The 20,232-nt window shown below is 43.5% G+C and overlaps 1 protein-coding gene across 3 annotated transcripts in view; it reads left to right on the forward strand.

Moving 5' to 3' along the window:
* Nucleotides 1-20,232, forward strand: part of epha6 (eph receptor A6) — a 220,950-nt gene that overhangs the window by 141,299 nt on the left and 59,419 nt on the right. For all 3 annotated transcript variants that reach the window (XR_005038811.1, XM_036959048.1, XM_036959046.1), the window contains exons 6-7: nucleotides 4,139-4,294; nucleotides 7,216-7,551. Coding sequence is in view for 2 of the 3 variants with exons in the window: in XM_036959048.1 (XP_036814943.1) it covers nucleotides 4,139-4,294; nucleotides 7,216-7,551 (492 nt within the window). In the remaining variant the exon portion in view is untranslated. The remainder of the gene's footprint in view (nucleotides 1-4,138; nucleotides 4,295-7,215; nucleotides 7,552-20,232) is intronic.

Raw genomic sequence — 20,232 nt, forward strand, 5'->3', positions numbered from 1 at the left:
TGTGGAACTTGTTCAGTTTATGTCTTAGTTGTTGAATCTTATGTTCGTACAAATATTTACACATTATGTGGTTATGTGGTTAATCAAATACCTATGTTATGCATTTAGCAATCTTTTCAATTCTGGAGAGCTTATTCTAATGCAGCCGGCTGCATGATTTTAGTACATGTGTTGTTGTTGTCGTTAATGTTATTTTATTTTTAGCATGAGGCCTTGGCCTATGTGTGCATGCGTGCCTGTGTGTTCGTGTGTGTGTGTGTGTGTCTCTTCCCTCAGCTGTTTGAGGGTCAGACAGAAGTGTCATTAGTTGACAGTTTAAAACAGTTCTGCTGGGGGAATAACTGATTGACAGTGTGTGAATCAAGGCCATGTATAAAGCCATGTACTATCAGAGGTTAATGGCACGGCCAACCTTGGTCCGCTGCAGGGGGTGTCACTCATCATATTGATACTGCAGCTATGTCTGTGTTGGTAGAAGGGGCTTCTGCTGTGTGTGTGTGTGTGTGTGTGTGTGTGTGTGTGATGTCCTAATTAATCCCATTTGATCTGCGTCGGTGTGGTTTCAGGGCTCCTGTAGGTTAATTTATCAGAAGGAGAAATGGAAAGACTCCATCCACACATACGCGCACGCACACAAACACACACATCAAGGCCTTCAGTACTTCAAGGTGAAGCCCTCAGATGGCTCAGCCTGTGTTACCTTGTTAAATCGATGGGCACTCTGACAACCCCAGAAGTGGAATTCTCCTCTGACTGCGTACCCGGGGATTGTGTGTGTGTGTGTGAGTGTGTGTGGTACCATCGGTTAAAGGCTGAGAGGGATTTGAAAGGCCATTTGTCCCTGAGGCGTACAGGCTTTAGGATCGGACTGCAGGGAGAGAGGGAGGACAGAGTGTAGGAGAAGAAAGGGAGAGAATAGAGGGAGCTTTTTTCTCATTACTGCTTTCAATGTACTTCATTTTCCTAGTATTTCTGGATATAAATCAGTAGAGATGAATTTCATCAGGTCAACAGATTGTGTTTGCTTGTCTAAGCCATTGTCCATTGACTGTGTAACAAATGTCCTGCCATTTGATGTCATCTTTCTTTCTCTTTTGTGAATTTGCTATATCTGTGTCTGTTATCCTGCCATATAAAGTATGACCATATATATGTGTCTGTTATCCTGCGTTATACAGTATAACCATATTTCAGTGTCTGTTATCCTGCCATATACAGTATAAACATATTTTAGTGTCTGTTATCCTGCCATATACAGTATAAACATATTTTAGTGTCTGTTATCCTGCCATATACAGTATAACCATATATCTGTGTCTGTTATCCTGCCATATACAGTATAACCTCTGTCTGTTATCCTGCCATATACAGTATAACCATATCTGTGTCTGTTTTCCTGCCATTTACAGTATAACCATATCCCTGTGTCTGTTATCCTGCCATATACAGTATAACGATATAGCTCTCTGTTATCCTGCCATATACAGTACAACCATACTGGCCAAAGGTTTTGAGAATGACACAAATATACATTTTCACAAAGTCTGGTGCCTCAGTTTGTATGATGGCAATTTGCATATACTTCAGAATGTTATGAAGAGTGATCAGAGGAATTGCAAAGTCCCTCTTTGCCACTCAAATGAACTGAATCCCCAAAAAACATTTCCACTGCATTTCAGCCCTGCCACAAAAGGACCAGCTGACATGTCAGTGATTCTCTCATTAACACACGTGTGAGTGTTGACAAGGACAAGGCTGGAGATCACTCTGTCATGCTGATTGAGTTCAAATAACAGACTGGAAGCTTCAAAAGGAGGGTGGTGCTTGAATCATTGTTCATCCTCTGTCAGCCATTGTTACCTACAAGGGAACACGTGCCGTCATCATTGCTTTGTACAAAAAGGGCTTCACATGTAAGGATATTGCTGCCAGTAAGATTGCACCTAAATCAACCATTTATCGGATCATCAAGAACTTCAAGGAGAGCGCTTCAATTGTTATGAAGAAGACTTCAGGGCGCCCAAGAAAGTCCAGCAAGTGCCAGGACTGTCTCCTAAAGTTAATTCAGCTGCGGGATCGGGGCACCACCAGTACAGAGCTTGCTCAGGAATGGCAGCAGGCAGGTGTGAGTGCATCTGCACCTACAGTGAGGCGAAGGCTTTTGTAGGATGGCCTGGTGTCAAGAAGGGCAGCTAAGAAGCCACTTCTATGCAGGAAAAACATCAGGGACAGACTGATATTCTGAAAAAGGTACAGGGATTGGACTGCTGAGGACTGGGGTAAATTCATTTTCTCTGATGAATTCTATTTCCGATTGTTTGGGGCATCCGAAAAAAGCTGAGCGCTACCATCAGTCCTGTGTCATGCAAACAGTAAAGCATCCTGAGACCATTCATGTGTGGGGTTGCTTCTCAGCCAATGGAGTGGGCTCATTCACAATTTTTCCTAAGAACACAGCCATGAATAAAGAATGGTACCAACACATCCTCCGAGAGCAACTTCTCCCAACCATCCAGGAACAGTTTGGTGATGAACAATGCCTTTTCCAGCATGATGGAGCACCTTGCCATAAGGCAAAAGTGATAACTAAGTGGCTCGGGGAACAAAACATCGATATTTTGGGTCCATGGCCAGGAAACTCCCCAGAACTTAATCCCATTGAGAACTTGTGGTCAATGTGGTCAAATTCTGACAAACTCCAAGCATTGAATATGCAAGAATGGGCTGCCATCAGTCAGGATGTGGCCCAGAAGTTAATTGACAGCATGCCAGGGCAGAATGCAGAGGTCTTGAAAAAGAAGGGTCGACACTGCAAATATTGACTATATGCATCAACTTCATGTAATTGTCAATAAAAGCCTTTGACACTTATGAAATGCTTGTAATTATACTTCAGTATTCCATAGTAACATCTGACAAAAATATCTAAAGACACTGAGGCAGCAGACTTTGTGAAAATTAATATTTGTGTCACTCAACTTTTGGCCATGACTGTACAGTATAACCATATCTCTGTGTCTGTTTTCCTGCCATCTACAGTATAACCATATCTCTGTGTCTGTTATCCTGCCATATACAGTATAACCATATCTCTGTGTCTGTTATCCTGCCATATACGGTATAACCATATATCTGTGTCTGTTATCCTGCCATATACGGTATAACCATATCTCTGTGTCTGTTATCCTGCCATATACAGTATAACCATATCTCTGTGTCTGTTATCCTGCCATATACGGTATAACCATATCTCTGTGTCTGTTATCCTGCCATATACGGTATAACCATATATCTGTGTCTGTTATCCTGCCATATACGGTATAACCATATCTCTGTGTCTGTTATCCTGCCATATACAGTATAACCATATATCTGTGTCTTATCCTGACATCTACCGTATAACCATATCTCTGTGTCTTATCCTGACATCTACAGTATAACCATTTATCTGTCTGTAATCCTGACATCTACAGTATAACCATATATGTGTCTGTTATCCTGACATCTACAGTATAACTATATCTCTGTGTCTTATCCTGACATCTACCGTATAACCATATATGTGTCTGTTATCCTGACATCTACAGTATAACTCTATCTCTGTGTCTTATCCTGACATCTACAGTATAACTATATCTCTGTGTATTATCCTGACATCTACAGTATAACTATATCTCTGTGTCTTATCCTGACATCTACAGTATAACTATATATCTGTGTCTTATCCTGACATCTACAGTATAACTATATCTCTGTGTCTTATCCTGACATCTACAGTATAACTATATCTCTGTGTCTTATCCTGACATCTACAGTATAACTATATCTCTGTGTCTTATCCTGACATCTACAGTATAACTATATCTCTGTGTCTTATCCTGACATCTACAGTATAACTATATCTCTGTGTCTTATCCTGACATCTACAGTATAACTATATATCTGTGTCTTATCCTGACATCTACAGTATAACTAGATCTCTGTGTCTTATCCTGACATCTACAGTATAACCATATCTCTGTGTCTTATCCTGACATATACAGTATAACCATATCTCTGTGTCTTATCCTGACCATTTATCTGTCTGTAATCCTGACATATACATATATATAGCATATATCCCTCTTTCTCTCCACAGCGTGTCGACCAGGCTTCTACAAGGCGTTTACGGGGAACATCAAGTGTTCCAAGTGTCCCCCTCACAGTTTCAGCTATGGAGAGGGGGCTGCTGTCTGCCACTGTGAGAAGGCTTTCTACAGAGCTGAGAGAGACCCACCCACTATGGCCTGCACACGTGAGTATCATCAATCAATCAATCAGGCAATGTCGTAATTGTCCCAGCAGCAGTCAATACACTCAGGGACAGTACAGTACAGGCAAATAGTGTTATATACTCTTGGAGAGTACAGTACAGGCATACAGTGTTATATACTCTTGGAGAGTACACTACAGGCATATAGTGTTATATACTCTTGGAGAGTACAGTACAGGCATACAGTGTTATATACTCTTGGAGAGTACACTACAGGCATACAGTGTTATATACTCTTGGAGAGTACACTACAGGCATATAGTGTTATATACTCTTGGAGAGTACACTACAGGCATACAGTGTTATATACTCTTGGAGAGTACACTACAGGCACATAGTGTTATATACTCTTGGAGAGTACAGTACAGGCATGTAGTGTTATATGAGAGAGAGCAGATGAGGAGGAGGGCAGGAAAGAGGGATGGAGAAGAGGAGGAGGAGGGCAGGAGAGGGGGATTGGGAGTGGGGAAGGTAGGTGGAGAACAGGAGAGGGGGATTGGGAGCGGGGAAGGGAGGAGGACAGGAGAGGGGGATTGGGAGCAAGGAAGGGTAGAGGAAGGTAGGAGGAGGACAGGAGAGGGGGATTGTGAGTGGGGTTAGGCAGGAGAGGGCTCCAGCCTATTGTGCAGACAGACAGAAAGCTTGGCAGAACTGGAGGGTTTAAATCCCCCAGGCCTTTTAACACTGCCCCTCTGACAGCTGGCAGACTGCTCTGTGCAGCACAATACAGACACACACACAATACCTGCACACACATACAATGCCTGCACACATCTACTCAATACCTGCATGCACCTACTCTCACAATACCTCTCCCAGAATAACTTCACACACAATGGAGAAGCAGTCACCTTGATGGTAAGCTGTCTGTAGCAGATAGTAGATGTTTGTCAAAGAGAACAATGGTATTAAAGTAGACATGGCGTTATAATAGCAAGGTTTTGTTTTTTAGGCTTGTTAAAGTGGATCTGATAGCGTTTTAGCAACATGAAATATTATTACAATCTGTTCATATACACCCCCAGGAAGATCATGGCACCGTTTTCTGACAAGTGACCACTTAGAATGGTCATTTTCACGTTTCATAAATTCATAGAATGTTTGGAAATGACGTAGAGTAAGGTATTTGTGAAAATTCTATAGCAGTATAGAGTGGGAAAGCGGGCGTGGATTTGAACAATTAACAGACTGCAGTAATTAAAACCTAATATAAACATCTGTCTTATCCAAGACCGGAGTCTATGCAGACTGGTGCACCATAGCCAATCACAGCTACAGTAGGCCTATATGCAGATAATCCATCTGCCACACAGACCTGTCATCATTCACTTTGAACTAGACTGTGTGTTTACAGGCAGGAGCAACAGTAAGACGTTAGACCATTAGAACGCATTCACCAAGATCTCCAAAATACACATGAATGGATTTCTGAAAATATGTAAATGTGTCCTCTTACGTTTGGGAACTTTACAGTCCTATTGATCAAACAACCATAAAAAGGAAGGCTATCTCTCACTCAGTTATGCACATCAACAACAGCAATATCAACAACTAATGCTAGCCAGAGTGAGATGAGCTAAAATCTAATGAGGGAACATTAGATAAACACTCAAACTTTTTCAGCTACTTGGCCATCGAAATTGCACTGATAAACAATGGTGAGTAGTAGCCTGCTCGTCCCACGCTTTGACAACTGAATGGGAACTTGCCTGCCCGCACATTTGATCAATGCCAAATACATTTGATTGACGACTAAGGGTGTGTTTGTAAATTGCCTTCAGTATGTCAGAGTGCACTCTGGGTTGTTCGTAAATTGAGAGCACACTGCACTATTTGCACTGGACGCGCAGGCCGAGGAGTAAGGTTGATCTGAGCATTCCTCACAATGGCAGTCAAACACCCAAGCTAACTGTCTAAAGCTGGCTAGCTTCCTAGCTACTTCTAGACACAAATGAGAGAACACCTCATTCTGACCATGTTATTCGCACTAGCAGAGCTGGTTAGGCTGTTTGCATGTTATCTAGACTGTGCTGTTGGTAACAATTGACAGGGGTCATATTCGGCGGTGTTGCGTGTTCGTAAATTCATCAGTTATCCTTCACTCTTAGATGAGAGTGCTCTGAATTTGGATTAGATAGCCAGAGTGAATTTACGATCACACAAGATATGCTAACTGGATAACAGTTGTTAAAGTTCAATAAAGCTAGCTAGCTAGCAAAATGATTAATATGTATTGCTTGCTAACCAAATGACACCTGCATCTCTAGCTGTAACAACCAAAAAACCCAGCAGCTAGCTAGCAAACATTAGCCTCCACGTTTTTAGCTTGCTAAATTAATAGATACATAAATAGTTACGCTAGCCACAATATGACTGACTTGTGATCATTGCCCTTTCTTGTTTGATTATATTGACATTCCCAGCCTTAGTTACAATATTGAGTCATTGAAAGTGAAACAGTGCATCCCGAATGGGTGGAGGCAACAAACAATGTATCAGGCCAGCTGTGATTTACAACCTGATATTTTTTGGGACTACAAACAAATGTATTGGTGAATTATATTCGTCATGCTTTGAACTGCATCCATCTGTCCCTCCAACAATGTCTTACTGTACGTCATGGAATGTTGAGTCAAATAGAACCCATTTTTTAAACCTCTTATAAAGTTAGTTTTGTAGTATGAACTGGGAATTTAATATTTTTGATTGATGTGACTGTCTGTTTGTTTATTATCTGCAAAGTAGTTAAAACGCTGTCTGTTCCACTTAAAGTGCAATAACATTTGCCTGTTCCCTTTCAATGTGTGCTATACTTTTTATTTGGACTCATACCACCACAAACTACAGAGATGTTGAGGCAGAAACATGATCAATCAACACGAAGCTCTCTCTCTCTATTCCAGGTCCCCCCTCCCCTCCTCGTAACGTGGTCTTCAACCTGAATGACACCTGTCTACAGTTGGAGTGGTCTCCTCCCAGCGACATGGGTGGTCGCAGGGACCTGACCTATAACGTGCTATGTAAGCGATGCGGCCCAGAGCCCGACCAATGCCAGCTTTGTGGGGAAGAGCTTCGCTTTGTGCCCCGCCCCCAGGGCCTGACTAACACCACGGTAACGGTGATGGACTTCTCTGCTCATGCCAACTACACCTTTGAGATTGAGTCACTGAATGGAGTGTCTAAGATGATTAACTACCCAAGACCTGTGGCCGCCATTACTGTCTCCACCGACCAGGGCGGTGAGTACACCTATACACTGACCTCTGACCCCCTTAACCCTGAACCTGTCAGACATCACTGTCTCCACCGACCAGGGCTGTGAGTACACCTATACACTGACCTCTATCCCCCTTAACCCTGAACCTGTCAGACATCACTGTCTCCACCGACCAGGGCTGTGAGTACACCTATACACTGACCTCTATCCCCCTTAACCCTGAACCTGTCAGACATCACTGTCTCCACCGTCCAGGGCTGTGAGTACACCTATACACTGACCTCTGACCCCCTTAACCCTAAACCTCTCAGACATCACTGTCTCCACCGACCAGGGCTGTGAGTACACCTATACACTGACCTCTGACCCCCTTAACCCTGAACCTGTCGGACATCACTGTCTCCACCGACCAGGGCTGTGAGTACACCTATACACTGACCTCTGAACCTGACTTCTTACCCTTAAACCCTCTGACTAGGGTGTCCAATTCAAATGCATATTTTACCAATATATGTTAATTTTGTGTCTAATCCTCTAAAACAAATGGTCCAAACCTCATGTCTCTAGCATAATCCGTTCAAAAGTGATTGGAGTTTTTACCCCTGTAGGATGGCCAGAATTAGGGTGACTAAATAAAGAGAAAAAAGTGGTAAAAAATCTGGAAAATTGCATTGTGTTAGCTAGGCCGGATTCTGTGCAAGAATGAAGGCTACTGACTGTCTAAAAGGCTCACTTTCCCCATTGAACTCATCTTTCTCTTTGAATCGGCGGGACATAAAACAATATAGAGGTCAAATGGATATCGATTATGACACATGACATATAGTATTTTCATATTTTAGCGTACGCTTTTGATATTCATTCTCACAAAAACAAGCATATCTCTGTGAAATGTCAACGGAGCACTGAGCGTATACCAACCTTTTTTATTTTCAAAGCTTTTTACATTTCATTCAGCTGCATCATGCTAATTTAGCTTTTTGCAACCCGGGGCAACAACTTTGAAGACGACTACCACAAAACGGTAAATCCTCAAAAGTTGTTACGAGCAACCTGCACTGCTATGTCAACCGAGCTCGGTGCGTATTATCAGATGTTTTAGGTTACCAAATCCAACTTTGTGGATATGATGTTAATGAAATGTCAGAGAAAGAGCCCACTGAATGACTCAGAACATAATCATTTGTCCTTGTAAAATGTATTTTATAACATCATTGAAATGTCATCACCAAAGCACTCTGTCCAGAGTGGGTGGACAACCTACTCTAACCCCTAAACTCCTTAACCCTGAACCGTGGCGCCACGGCCGCCATTACAGTCACCACCGACCAGGGCGGTGAGTACACTCACACCAATGCACACATACACTGTCACACACACTCTCAATGCACAGTGTACAGTCTCTCCGTAAAGCATTATGCACAATATGTCCTCTGCGTGATAAAATGGTTATAGTTCTCATCTATCGATGTACGATATATCGGTGAACATATCTGAATCGGCCGATATTAGCTAAAAATGCCAACATCAGTATCGGCCCGATATCTAGTTTAACGCCGATGATAAAACCCGATGTCAAAGCTACCGTGCATACCTATATAACGTAGGTAGATGACGTAATGACGCCGTGTAAAATGTTGACAAACACGTGTAACACAGCATTCCTAACCTAGCCCACAATGTCTGCTGAGTGGATCGAGCAGTCAACAAGTCGAGCAGTGATTTGAAAGAGTAAGACCATTTCTGTGAGATGCCTCAAAGGTGAAATCCATTAATGCCAAGATAATGGAATTCATTGCCCTTGACAATCAACCGTTCTCTGTCGTAGATGATGTTGGCTTTCGCCGACTGGTTGAGCTCCGGTACACACTACCAAGTGCGCTATTTTTCAGATGTTGCTAGCTACTAAAACAGATGTTGTGTTGCTATGTTTTTGGAGAAGAACATTGTTTGCATCCATGAGCTAGCTTTTTTTATGACCAGCACAATAGGTGTGCGATCATAACATACGTATCGATTAATTGTTGTGACATGTGAAATACGAGTAACATGCTGACCAGACCGGACACGTCGCATTCGCGAGCGTCTCAAAATAAATTTAGAAATCCATGTTATTCAATTATTGCACCCACACTGGTCGCGCGTGCCAACGAGCATCTGCGATGCCAAGGGCTAAAATAGAACTCCTTTCTATTTCTGACGCAGATCGCACTGAAAGTCCTGCCTCTCCCATCTCCTCATTGGTTTATAGAAGCATATACCACGTGCCATCTCCTCATTGGTTATACCCACGTGGGTGATTGAAAGATGAACTGTTTTGCCGGTTGTCGTGGTAATACTATGAAAGTTTAGATGCCGATCACCATATAAGTTCAAAGAAGAAAAAGCCTGGAAGGAGGAGAGATGACTAGAAACGATTCGGTTGACCGTTTTATGTGTGGATTAATTGTTGGAGTAGAGGACCTTGTGCATGTAAAATAACAACTCAATGTTTCTATCCCAGGACAGATTAGCTGGCAACAGCAAGCTAGCTAAATAGGACAGATTAGCTAGCAACAGCAAGCTAGCTAAATAGGACAGATTAGCTAGCAACAGCAAGCTAGCTAAATAGGACAGATTAGCTGGCAATAGCAAGCTAGCTAAATAGGACAGATTAGCTAGCAACAGCAAGCTAGCTAAATAGGACAGATTAGCTAGCAACAGCAAGCTAGCTAAATAGGACAAATTATTTGGCAACAGCAAGCTAGCTAAATAGCACAGATTAGCTGGCAACAGCAAGCTAGCTAAATAGGACAGATTAGCTAGCAACAGCAAGCTAGCTAAATAGGACAGATTAGCTAGCAACAGCAAGCTAGCTAAATAGGACAAATTAGCTAGCAACAGCAAGCTAGCTAAATAGGACAAATTATCTAGCAAATGCAAGCTTGCAAGCTAAATTGCAATCAATGTTTAATGCTTTTCGACCTGTCCCCAAATTAATGTAATTGATTCAGAGTTTGTTTTGATATTTTAACCTGCGTGTCGTGATCGCGTTTGGTGTAGGGGGACAAAATCAATTTATGCACGATAGCGCACGGGTGCAGCCGGTTTGGGTTCCGTGTAATTGTGTAATAACTACGTGTCAAATAACACTATTTGACGTGTCAAATAAGCTGGTTGACCAATCAGGATCTGAATATGACTTCACATAATAATTGAACGCGTTCATACATTTTTTACGTAGTTATTACACATTGATTACACTCACTCGTATTCCATATGTCACAACGATTCATCGATATATATATATATGCTATGATGCTGGTAAAGTTGTCTCGCGCACCTATTGTGCTGGTCATAAAAAAGCTAGATAGCTCATGGATGCAAACAAAAATGTAATGTTGGTGCATCACTATTCTCATCTGTACGAATGACATTTTTTGAATGAATAACATTTTATTTTCGTGTCTAATCGCCAATTGGCAACCCGTCCCTTATGGGATTCATTGACACATAAACATACATTACAATAATTCACTATGGTAATTAAGATGATAAATCTCCTTCAGGTACTCTCTGCATTGCATAAAAATTGGGAAAAAAAATCCAAAAAACAATCAAGACACAATAGTAAATCATTAGCTAACTGTGTTTTTTTTTCTCTCTCTCTCTCTCTCTCTCTCTCTCTCTCTCTCTCTCTCTCTCTCTCTCCCTCTCTCTCTCTCTCTCTCTCTCTCTCTCTCTCTCTCTCTCTCTCTCTCTCTCTCTCTCTCTCTCTCTCTCTCTCTCTCTCTCTCTCTCTCTCTCTCTCTCTCTCTCTCTCTCTCTCTCTCTCTCTCTCTCCCTCTCCCTCTCCCTCCCTCTCTCTCTCTCTCTCTCTCTCTCTCTCTCTCTCTGTGTGTGTCCTTGAGGGTGTGTGAATGTGTCTGCTAGATGTAATCTATTATTCTATTACACACAGGACACAGTGGCGTCCACAGACAGACAGTCCTGCAGGTCATTCTGGGTAATATCCCCTCTGTCATTTCATTACCAGACACAGGCAGGCTGGCTTTTATCTGACAAGCAGACTACTGTAGCAGGCTAGCTCAGTGCAGTAGCACGGTTACCTTTAGTATAGCTTTCATCTTCAGACGTCACTCTCATCTCACTTTTACTTTGCAGATAGGTCCTGGAGTTTTCTTCGTTTTTGTTGCATCATTTGTGTAAACACATTTTCTATCTCTTCCTCTTAGTCTTCCTTCTATCTGACACACAGTCTGTCCCTCTCACACTCTCTATCTCTTCCTCTTAGTCTTCCTTCTCTCTGGCACACAGTCTGTCCCTCTCACAATCTCTTTTTTCCATTTCTCTCTCTCTCCCGCTCTCACACACATCCACCCACAGTGTGTGGAGATTTCTAAGGAATAGGGATTACCAGTGGGGTGCCTTGGCCCTGAGTAAATCCCATCACATTTGGAGAAGAAGAGAAGAGTCTGGGGAAATGATGTGGATTAACAGGCTGCTACCAGGAGCCTGGCTCTGCCCCTATCTGTCTGATTGACTATTTTACTATCTCTGTAAGGACTCAGAGGATCGCTACAGCTCACACTGACACACACAAACACACACACACAGATACACACCATAAGAAATTGAGAACTGGAGAACATGACAGGTCTTTTATACCGTGGCGAATCCTGAAAATATCACACAGTGAACACGTCAATACCTTTTATTATGCTTTTATTTGACATCAAACTACCGTTCAGTGGTGTGAAGTACTTTAGTAAAAATACTTTAAAGTACAACTTGGGTAGTTCTGTACTGTTACTATTTATATTTTTGACTGCTTTTACTTGACTACATTCCTAAAGTAAATCATGTACTTTTAACTCCATACATTTTCCCTGACACCCGAAAGTACTAGTTACATTCTGAATGTAAATTATGCCCCTGACTATCCGTAAATTTAAAAAACAAGAAAATGGAAAGGAATTTGAAATGATTTATACTTTTACTTTTGATACTTAAGTATATTTAAAATCAAATACTTTTAGACTTTTACTCAAGTGTCATTTTACTGGGTGACTTTCACTTTTACGTGAGTCATTTTCTGTTAAGGCATCTACTTTTAGTCAAGTATGACAATTGGGTCCTTTTCCCACACCTGCTTCCATTGAAGACATGCAGCTTTGCCTCTGTGTTGTCAATGTGGTGATGTATTTTGAAGGAGAGATGTCTGGTTTTGATGAGACTACCTCTGTAATACTGGTTGGAGACTCAAAACCACAAAAGCACCCACACACAGTTCCTCACGCCCAGTGAGCTAATGAACAGGAGTTGCTATGAACAGTTAACCTCGCGTGTCCTCCCTGAGCCCAGGCAGTATGGCCGCCCTGCCCCACCAGGTATCCCAGAGGCCTGTGGGAGCCCCCTACCAGGTGACTGGGTCATGCCTGGTGGAACACGGGACACCGCTGGGAGGAAGGGTGGGGGCCAGCTGTCAGTCGCCACGGCAGCAGAGTGTGATTGACGCGTCGGGGGAGTTGCGGTGGAGAGGAAGTGGAAAGTTAATTGAATGTTGGGAGAAGTGAAGTGAAAGACTAAACCCAAGAGAGAGAAAGTGAGAACGACGGAGGGATGATATAAACGTCTGGAGAGGTGAGAGAGAGTGAGAGAGACAGATTGAAGGACAGGGAGAGAGAGGGCAAAAGGGAGTAGACAGGAAATGAAAGTATGTGGGCGAGGTAAAGGAGGGTGGAGAGGGGAAGACAGAGGTAGATGGAGAGGAAGACTTGTGAAAGGAGGAGACAGATGGAGGAGTGGAGAAAGGGCTAGAGGAAGGAGGAGCATGAGGAGATGCCCTAGAAACAGGGGAGTTTCTTTAATCAGGGGAAGCAGCTGGCTAATCGTGTGTTTCACCGAAGCAATCAGAGAGGGAGGGAGAGAGACAGAGGGAGTGAGAGACAGAAAGAGAGAGAGAGAGAGAGAGAGAGAGACTGCTCTTCTCCAGTAGGAATATATTAGTAGCACCATGCTGAAGGAACTTCACTTTAATCATGTCCTCTCCCAGTTAAAGAGGAGATAGAGTGTTTTGAGCATGCCTGTTAATATCAAACATGCTACATGGTAACCTTTCAGTAGTTGCTAGAGGTCTGCTCATTCACTGATAATGACTCTCCCTCTGGCTCAGGCTAGTTGCCTGTGTCTTTACACTATATTAGACTTATCGTTTCTCCTCCTCTTCCTCAACTTTCCTCCCCTTCCTCACCTCTCATCCCTTTCCACTTCTCACATCCCTTTCCTTTCCTCTCCTCTCCTTCCTCTCCTCTCCTTCCTTTCCTCTCCTCTCCTTCCTCTTCTCTCCTTCCTCTTCTCTCCTTCCTTTCCTCTCCTTCCTCTCCTCTCCTTCCTCTTCTCTCCTCCCTTTCCTCTCCTTCCTCTTCTCTCCTCCCTTTCCTCTCCTCTCCTTCCTCTTCTCTCCTCCCTTTCCTCTCCTTTCCTTCCTCTTCTCTCCTCCCTTTCCTCTCCCCTCCTTCCTCTCCTTCCTCTTCTCTCCTCCCTTTCCCCTCCTTCCTCTCCTTCCTCTCCCCTCCTCCCTTTCCCCTCCTCCCTCTCCTCTCCTTCCTCTTCTCTCCTTCCTTTCCTCTCCTCTCCTTCCTCTTCTCTCCTTCCTTTCCTCTCCTCTCCTTCCTCTTCTCTCCTCCCTTTCTTCTCCTTCCTCTCCTTCCTCGCCTCTTCTCCCTTTCCCCTCCTTCCTCTCATTCCTCTCCTCCCTTTCCTCGCCTCTCCTTCCTTCCTCTCCTCTCCTCCCTTCTCCTTCCTCTCCTCTCCTTCCTCTTCTCTCCTCCCTTTCCCCTCCTTCCTCTCCTTCCTCTCCTCCCTTTCCTTTCCTCTCCTCTCCTTCCTCTCCTCTCCTCCCTTATCCTTCCTTCCTCTCCTTCCTCTTCTCTTCTCCCTTTCCCCTCCTTCCTCTCCTTACTCTTCTCTCCTTCCTTTCCCCTCCTTCCTCTCTTTCCTCTCCTCTCCTCCCTTTCTTCTCCTTCCTCTCCTCTCCTCCCTCTCCCCTCCTTCCTCTCCTTCCTCTTCTCTCCTGTACCAGTAGTCTAATATCCTCTCCCTCCTCTCCTCTCCTCTCCTTCCTCTCCTCCCTATCCCTTCCTCTCCTCTCCTTCCTCTTCTCTCCTGTACCAGTAGTCTAATCTCCAGTACCTTCGGCAGGTGCATGCATTAGGCCATATACACCGTACCTGGTTCATGTTGAGTGTTTAATAAAGGTGAGGGATGTGTTTGTAAATGGTGTGTACTGTGTGACCACAGGCAGGTAGTGTAGTGTGGTGTGCTGTAGGGCAGGAGTGTGGCCTTGCAGGAGGGAGAGTGGTAGTAAATACAGGCCAACTCAGTGCTCTGTTATTAGCCTGTGATTTATAATGCTGTGGCTTACAGAGAGCCCTTGGCACCACCACCCCACCACAGCCCTGTAACCACCTCTATTACAGGTGTGTGCGTGCGTGCGTGCTAGTGGGACAAGGCTCATAGGGATGTCCGTACGACCTTTCACAGCCAGGGTCATCTTCATCATCACTGACACACACACACTTGTCTTCTTTATAGCCCCTGTACAGGGAGATACGCAGCGGAAATAGGATCGGATAAATGCATTTGACAGCTCGCACATTTCTGTACTGATTTATCAGAGTATTTATCCTAGTAATGCCTCTGTTTTCTCACGCTCTCTCTCCTGCTTTCTATCTCTCTTTCTCTCCTTCTGCTTTCTCTCTCTCTCCTTCTGCTTCCTCTCTCTCTTTTTGCTTTCTCTCTCGCGCTCCTTCTGCTTTCTCCCTCTCTCCCCTTCTGCTTTCTATCTCTCTTTCCTGCTTTCTATCGCTCCCCTCTCTCTCTCCTTCTGCTTTCTCTCTCTCTCCTTCTGCTTTGTATCTCTCTCTCCTTCTGCTTTCTCTCTCTCCTGCTTTCTATCGCTCCCCTCTCTCTCCTTCTGCTTTCTCTCTCTCTCCTTCTGCTTTCTCTCTCTCTCTCTCCTTCTGCTTTCTGTCTCCTTCTGCTTTCTCTCTCTCTCTCTCTCTCCTTCTGCTTTCTATCTCTCTCCTTATGCTTTCTCTCTCTCTCTCCTGCTTTCTATCGCTCTCCCCTCTCTCTCCTTCTGCTTTCTCTCTCTCTCTCTCTCTCTCTCTCTCTCTCTCTCTCTCTCCTTCTGCTTTCTCTCTCTCCTTCTGCTTTCTCTCTCTCCTTCTGCTTTCTTTCGCTCTCTCCTTCTGCTTTCTCTCTCTCTCTCTCTCCTGCTTTCTCTCTCTCTCCTGCGTTCTTTCGCTCTCTCTCTGTCCTTCTGCTTTCTATCTCTCTCTCCTTCTGCTTTCTCTCTCTCTCCTTCTGCTTTCTCTCTCTCTCTCTCCTTCTGCTTTCTCTCTCTCTCTCCTTCTGCTTTCTCTCTCTCTCTCTCCTGCTTTCTATCTCTCTCTCCTGCTTTCTCTCTCTCTCTCCTGCTTTCTATCGCTCCCCTTTCTCTCTCCTTCTGCTTTCTTTCTCTATCTCTCCTGCTTTCTCTCTCCTGCTTTCTATCTCTCTCTCTCCTTCTGCTCTCTCTCTCTCCCTCTCTCCTTCTGCTTTCTCTCTCTCGCTCTCCTTCTGCTTTCTCTCTCTCCCGCTCTCCTTCTGCTTTCTCTCTCTCTGTCCTGCTTGCTCTCTCTCTCTCTGCTTTCTATCTATTTCTCTCTCTCTTTCTCTCTCTCTCTCTCTCTCCTTCTGCTCTCTCTCTCTCTCTCTCTCTCTCTCTCTCTCCTTCTGCTTTCTCTCTCTCTCTCTCCTTCTGCTTTCTCTCTCTCCTTTCTTTCTCTTCCCCCCTCTCAGGACATATCCATCTTTTAATGGTGTGTGTTTGTCATAGTAGATAGTGTCAGTGCATGTCATTATATTTCAGATAAATATGTGTAGATTTATTAGGGCTGTTTTTCACCAGATGAAGAAAGACCAATGACATACTGTATACAGAAGACTAAGACAGCGACTAAGACAGAGACATTTATTGTTTGGCCTTTTGTGTGTTTTTACTTTAACAAGGCATTACATCTTTTCTTAAACCCTTGTTTTGATTGAATGTATTTTTTTGGTTTATCAGTCTTCGTTGCAATGAAATAAAACTCACCACATGTTGTGATAGGCAATACAAATTCATTACACCCATAATTGTTAGTCCTGTGGCTATAAAGAGATATGGATGGTTGTATTAATTTAGCACTCTACTGTCCAAATTCTCCTTGCAGTTAAAGTCCCCAACTTAATGAGAATGCAGAACTCTTGTAATTGAATACTAAATAGTAAAGATTTAAAACTCAGAACAGATAACATGCATGCATAAACACAATACCAACACACACCATTTAACACTCAAGACCTACAGCTCAGATCCATGGCTCGGCTGGATGAAAGAACCTGCCTCTTGTACTGAAGTAGTACCTCACCTAGCAGAACGTTATCCACATCCTTCACATATCAATGCTGCTTGTGACTGGGATATAGTCAGTGGTACTGTACTGTATAGTGAATAATGCTGGGACACTCTTCGGTCCATCAGAATGAACTATGATCAGAACAGTCTGTGTTGTAATGTTCTGTATTGCCGGTAATGTGTTATAATAATGTGTTCTCAGATGGGGCTTCATCATGGTGTGTGTCTGGGCAGACAGAAATAACAAATCTCTCTTTCTCTCTGTCTCTTTCTGTCCGTCTCTCTCTCTCTCCCTCCCTCTGTCTCTCTCTCCCTCCCTCTGTCTCTCTCTCCCTCCCTTTGTCTCTCTCACTCTCTCTCTCTCTCTCTCCCTCCTTCTCTCTGTCTCTCTCTCCCTCCCTCTCTCTCTCCCTCCCTCCCTCTCTCTCTCCCTCTCTCTCTCCCTCTCTCTCTCCCTCTCTCTCCCTCCCTCTCTCTCTCTCTCCCCCTCTCTCATCTATACCCTATCACCAGCTGCACACACAATAAGAGTAGCAGCTGAAAAGGAGAGGATGTGGAGAGAGAAGGGACAGGGGGAGCAGAGAGGAGAGTGGGAAATAAAAGGGAGAACGACAATGGAAAGATACGATTGGTTAAATAGGATCTCTTTCCATTCTCTTGCTCAGTCTTAGAACTGTTTCCATTGAGTGTATTTACCTCGGAGACATGTAGATAAAGGTGAAGTGGAGAATTCACCTGTTTCCTCTTAATTTACTGTCTGTTTATAAGTATACTGAGCCGCCGCTGTCTCTGTCTTAGTCTTTTAGTCTAAGTCCATGTGAGAAACTGTATGGACGACACACACTGTTCTGTGTGTAGGACAGAAATGATTTGGACACACTGTATCAAACACACAGTGACACCAAAACTGTGAAGAGAAAGTACTATGTTCTTTGGGAAAATATATATTTAAAAAAATATAAGGTCAGGGATAGAGGTGGGGTTAGGGTCAGGGTTTAGGTTAGTGGATAAAATCACGTTTGTGGCCAGACATAGGTGAATGGTCCCATTATAAACCAACCAGTATCTCTTTCTCTGTTCCAGAAATCCTAACTCTCACACCCCCAGCCATAGTAAAGTCATGTACATCATTGACTTCTGATCGTTCTACAACAGATCAGTGACTGACATGTTGTCCATTAGTAATGATGAAAGGTAGACGTGTCGGCCTGTCTGTCTGCAAGCGTGTGGCGATCCTCTGACTTCACCATGTGTGTGTCTTGACCTCTCGACCCCAACCCTCAGGTCCCCTCAGAGAGAACAAAGCCCTGCACTGGGGTCGTACACACAAGTGTGTGTAGAGTTGATCTGACTGCTGTTGCTCTCAAAACTAAGGGTGGTCAGGGGTTAGAGGTCAGGGGATGGTATGCTTCTCTGACCCCTATAGCTAGCCTCATCCCAGGGCCTAGAGAAGAGGATGGAGCAGGGCAGCTTTGAAGCCTCTACTCTCTAGTCTAGTAGATGTGTGATATGACTGGCTGGGCTGGCCTCTCTCTGTTCTGTTCCTCCACAATGTAATTACAACTGAGCTTTGAAGTAGAACACTGAGAAGACCAGAGGTGAGAGGAGAAGTGGGGTGAGTGAGAGAGCAAGGGAGAGAGGGGGAAAGTGAGAATGGGGGAGTGGAGAGGGTGAGTGAGGCTGTGGCTGGTAGGACAGAGGCACAGCAGTCCAATTGGTGTCTGAACCACTGAGGTAACAATAGGAGACTCTCCAAACTATGCTGTGTGCTCATATGTCACTTGCACTTCACTTATATGTCACTTGCACTTCACTCATATGTCACTTGCACTTCACTCATATGTCACTTTTGCACTTCACTCATATGTCACTTTTGCACTTCACTCATATGTCACTTTTGCACTTCACTCATATGTCACTTGCACTTCACTCATATGTCACTTGCACTTCACTCATATGTCACTTTTGCACTTCGCTCATATGTCACTTTTGCACTTCACTCATATGTCACTTTTGCACTTCACTCATATGTCACTTTTGCACTTCACTCATATGTCACTTGCACTTCACTCATATGTCACTTGCACTTCACTCATATGTCACTTTTGCACTTCACTCATATGTCACTTTTGCACTTCACTCATATGTCACTTTTGCACTTCACTCATATGTCACTTTTGCACTTCACTCATATGTCACTTGCACTTCACTCATATGTCACTTGCACTTCACTCATATGTCACTTTTGCACTTCGCTCATATGTCACTTTTGCACTTCACTCATATGTCACTTTTGCACTTCACTCATATGTCACTTTTGCACTTCACTCATATGTCACTTGCACTTCACTCATATGTCACTTGCACTTCACTCATATGTCACTTTTGCACTTCACTCATATGTCACTTTTGCACTTCACTCATATGTCACTTTTGCACTTCACTCATATGTCACTTTTGCACTTCACTCATGTCACTTTTGCACTTCACTCATATGTCACTTTTGCACTTCACTCATATGTCACTTTTGCACTTCACTCATATGTCACTTGCACTTCGCTCATATGTCACTTTTGCACTTCGCTCATATGTCACTTTTGCACTTCACTCATATGTCACTTGCACTTCACTCATATGTCACTTTTGCACTTCACTCATATGTCACTTTCACTTCACTCATGTCACTTTTTGCACTTCACTCATATGTCACTTTTTGCACTTCACTCATATGTCACTTTTTGCACTTCACTCATATGTCACTTTTGCACTTCACTCATATGTCACTTTTGCACTTCACTCATATGTCACTTTTGCACTTCACTCATATGTCACTTTTGCACTTCACTCATATGTCACTTTTGCACTTCACTCATATGTCACTTTTGCACTTCACTCATATGTCACTTTTGCACTTCACTCATATGTCACTTTTGCACTTCACTCATATGTCACTTTTGCACTTCACTCATATGTCACTTTTGCACTTCACTCATATGTCACTTTTGCACTTCACTCATATGTCACTTTTGCACTTCACTCATATGTCACTTTTGCACTTCACTCATATGTCACTTTTGCACTTCACTCATATGTCACTTTTGCACTTCGCTCATATGTCACTTTTGCACTTCGCTCATATGTCACTTTTGCACTTCGCTCATATGTCACTTTTGCACTTCGCTCATATGTCACTTTTGCACTTCGCTCATATGTCACTTTTGCACTTCGCTCATATGTCACTTTTGCACTTCGCTCATATGTCGTGCATATTTTTTTTAT

This window comes from Oncorhynchus mykiss, chromosome 22 (genome assembly GCF_013265735.2).
Source record: "Oncorhynchus mykiss isolate Arlee chromosome 22, USDA_OmykA_1.1, whole genome shotgun sequence".
In the NCBI taxonomy this organism is placed as follows: domain Eukaryota; kingdom Metazoa; phylum Chordata; class Actinopteri; order Salmoniformes; family Salmonidae; genus Oncorhynchus; species Oncorhynchus mykiss.